This window comes from Ctenocephalides felis, unplaced genomic scaffold (assembly GCF_003426905.1).
Source record: "Ctenocephalides felis isolate EL2017-DRISC unplaced genomic scaffold, ASM342690v1 CF-g0.4_SCAFFOLD_00845, whole genome shotgun sequence".
NCBI classification, from domain to species: Eukaryota; Metazoa; Arthropoda; class Insecta; order Siphonaptera; family Pulicidae; genus Ctenocephalides; species Ctenocephalides felis.
In genome coordinates this window covers 74,536,233-74,540,022 of record NW_020536999.1, presented here as the reverse complement: position 1 = coordinate 74,540,022, position 3,790 = coordinate 74,536,233, and the positions used below count along the sequence as shown (strand labels likewise).

The 3,790-nt window shown below is 32.2% G+C and overlaps 1 protein-coding gene across 1 annotated transcript in view; it reads left to right on the top strand.

The window, feature by feature from the left end:
- The window catches only part of LOC113388930 (ATP-dependent DNA helicase PIF1-like), a 4,559-nt gene extending 4,200 nt beyond the window's left edge, over positions 1–359 (top strand). Inside the window, exon 2 of the mRNA XM_026626013.1 lies at positions 226–359. Coding sequence (XP_026481798.1) covers positions 226–359 — 134 coding nt within the window. The remainder of the gene's footprint in view (positions 1–225) is intronic.
- Positions 360–3,790: the final 3,431 nt, after the last annotated feature.

Here is a 3,790-nt window from a genome sequence, read left to right as displayed (position 1 = left end):
TTGTTGAAATTTAAGTTAAGTTTAGAATTGAGCTTTGATTTTTTTTAAATTGTTGAAAAAAATGTAGAACCCATATTGGTCCTAATAAATTCAAGAAATGAAAGGTAGTGATCTGAAAAATGATTTTGATTTTCTTGTAATCTCCAATTATTATGCTGTAAAATGAAAGTAACGTTTCCGCTGTGATGATACAAAGTGGGCCTTCACGATTTGCTATTGCAACAGCAGCAGATGATGACTCGTCAGAATCAAATATTGAAATTGAGCCATCGAATGTTGCTAGAGCAAGGCAGATCAGAAGAAGAACTACATTACAAGAAATCAGGGACGATAAAAGACAACTTTATAAGAAATGTTAGAAAAAGAAAAGAGAGAAATTAGCAATTTTAAAAAATAAATATGGAGCTGTATAAATTATTACATATTATTTATTACACATCATATATGATTTTTTGAATATATTATTATTTATTATAATATATTATTAAGTACAAATTATTTCATTATATAAACACATTTATTTAACTAATGAAATACCAGATCTAATATGAAATAACATTTTGAATATTTTTAAAAATGTTATTTTCAATTTCTTCTGTATTCTTTCCGACTATTTATAAAATGATAAAAGCTCTTGATATTTTATAATTTGATTATTGTAAACCGGCTACTATTTGATCCCGAAGCAATCGGGCATCTATTGCTTCAGCATTAACTTCATTTAAAACCGAGGACTCAATGTTCAAACGAGAAACATCTTTGCTTCTCTGCAAACATTCAAAATTTTTGTTGATGTTCCAATTCTGTAAAACACAGCATGCTCTTATAAAATGGCAAATAAGATAGATGTTTTTAATTTTAAGGGGGTATTTGTATAATTTGTTTTACAAATTGGCGGCTGTTTGAAAAAGTGTCTTTTTTTACTGTTTTTTGAGTTTCTAGAATTTGTTAAATATAGTAAAATGGGAATTGGGGATGATGCTAGTACAGGCTACAGATGGGTCTATAAACAAGACTCTCTGAACATTTTAAATGAATCGGTCGAGTAGGAACTCGAGAAACCGTGTCAACAATACTGGAAAAGTCCGTTCTGAGGAAAACGCATTTAAAGTTGTCAAAGTCATATAATGATATGTTATACTTCTTTTATTTAATCTGCCATTCCTGCTTCATGCATCGGATCTTCTTCTACTTAAAAAAAAAAAAAAAACTATTTTCTGCCTTCCAATGAAGCAGTTCTAGCCGCCTTTGTAGCGTTGGATGTACGTATTTCAGATCGTTCAATCCCGGCGTTGCTCGTCTTACAGCAAATGAATGAGTTTCTGGCCCAATTTGCGTTACCATAAGGGTCATCAAGTTTAAAATTGGAAAGAAACCTTCATTGAATATGCAAACAGCAATAAATGTTGCTATTTCAATTATCTGAGATCGGGATGAATATGTTTCGGCGCTAAAATCCAAATCAACAAGTTTAGAGATTCATTATTGTTCTGAGATCCTGAGCCTATACATCGAATTAATAATTCATCTGACGATAAACTGTCATAAACTGATCTAATGAGTTCCTAACGCCTTTTGTCAGATTAGACCCTGCCAAACCAGTTTGGAGACCGGGTCAGCAAAATGCCTATATCTCCGAAAATAATTCAAATTTTCAAAACCTTTCCCTATCCATATTCTTAGATGGTTAAACTTTGAAAATATAAAACAATAAAAAAATTTTTTTTGAATTTCTGCACTAGAAAACCCCCTAAGTGACAGTTGCCTAAACAATTGTTTTAATAACCTAAATATATTTTCAATAGTTCTTCGAACACTATTAAGTTTTTTATTGAATTTTTTCTGGGTTTGTGTGAGAGAATGAATATTTCGAAATGGTGTCATCATGTCATGGGTAGGCTGCGTCTCCTAATAAAATGCATCGATCACAGTTTTGATTCAAATTTAAACACAAGTTTGATCTCCTAAGTATTCTGGCATCATGCACTGAACCAGGATATCCAATGGAAACACCAATAATTTTGTTCGGATCATCACAATCAGCTTGCGTCTAAAAAAAATAAATTAGAACTGGATTACAAATATTATTATATGAATAAAGTTTCCGCACATTTATGGCATAATATCCTTTCCGGTTCAAAAATGATCTTGGATTCTTTGCAAGACTGTTTATACGTATGTGGCACCCATTGATTTACTCCGATTACATTAGGAAATTCCTTTTGTGAAAATCCTTCGGCAATCAATAATTTTTTCTCGCAATTTTGCCACTTTATACATTCTGAACTGACACGGCTTAGAAAAGAATTAATTCTTTGAACTATTCTATGTAGAGAACTTAAAGTGATCCCTGTAGCTGGCACTCTCATAACCCGCAAACCACAAAAAAAATCTGCACTTAAAATTATATTTAATTATAATCTTCTTTAGAACAACAACAAATTTATGATGCACCTGCGCTTATTTTTGCGTGTATTCCATATATGCTTAAAATGTAGATTGTACTTACTTCATATCGGTCAGATATTTGCTTACAAACATTTCTGCTTACTCTGAAGTGTTCCAGAAACGGAGCCACATCATACAATGGAACCACTTTATCTGCCAAAATAAGATTACCGTGTATAGCCACATTGAATAAATGATTTAGTAATCACTAAACGTATTTATGATAGTGATTGATTTATTAATAGTTGTAAGTAATATTACAAAATAATTTATAAAGTTTTTTAGTAACAGATTGCATTTTACTTACCAAGATAACCGTTATTTCTTTTAACTTTCACAAACCTTAATAAATTTAAATCATCGTCCTCGTCATTATTATTACCGATTATTTTTGAGTCTTGTTATGAATACATATGCTAATTAATAATTACTTGTCTAAAAAATAATGTTTATAGATTTTCTCAATTTTGCTTTCAATTTGTTTGTTTAACAACATATGGTGGGAATCTATCGTTTGAAGATTGAACCTCCCATTCTCTATTCAGTCTGGTGTTCTTAATTTGTTCAGAATGTTTGAGTCCTTCTGCCTCGTTGATAACAAAGTACCATTCAATCTTCGATGTGTCTTTGATGAAAAGCTTGCTCTTCCATTTCTAACACTGTGTTTATAGCTATATCCATTCGCCTCGAGCATCTTCTCTTCAAAATGTGACTCTTTATCTGATTATGATAGCTCTCCAAGAACATGTTTGTATTTATGCCCAAGCCTTTCCTGTAACAGTATGCACAAGTTTTGGTGGATGTATCACATTCCAGCTCAATTAAATAGGCATCTGATTTGGACTGGATTAATTACTCGTCGTAATTTTTCGTATACTGCTCTTTCTTTCTGTCGATTTCTAATCTTGAGTGCCGTTGCTCTTTTCCAACTCCTGGACACATGCCAGGAGCATAACAATTTATTTTCTGGTATTCCCATGACATGAGACCAAGCATTAAAATATGCTGGTGCATCATCAGTCATAAACGTTGTTGTCTTTATTAACCCTACTGACTTATAAATTTCTTGGAAAAATATTTTCAAAATGACTTCATCCTGCCTGTTGGAGAAACAGAACGCAACAGGTATTCCGCTTCCAAATTCATCTACAACTACCAGAGTGTGTAAATGATGACCATAGCCATTTGTCCCATGGGTTCCGTCAACGCATAGTTTGTCAGCGCCAAATTTCATTAACATTTTGGCCTGCAGGTTAGTCATAATGACCAAAATAATGTCTCCTTTATTTAGCCCATAATCAGCTGTACCAACTTCTTTATAAAACAGAACTTGGAACATTTT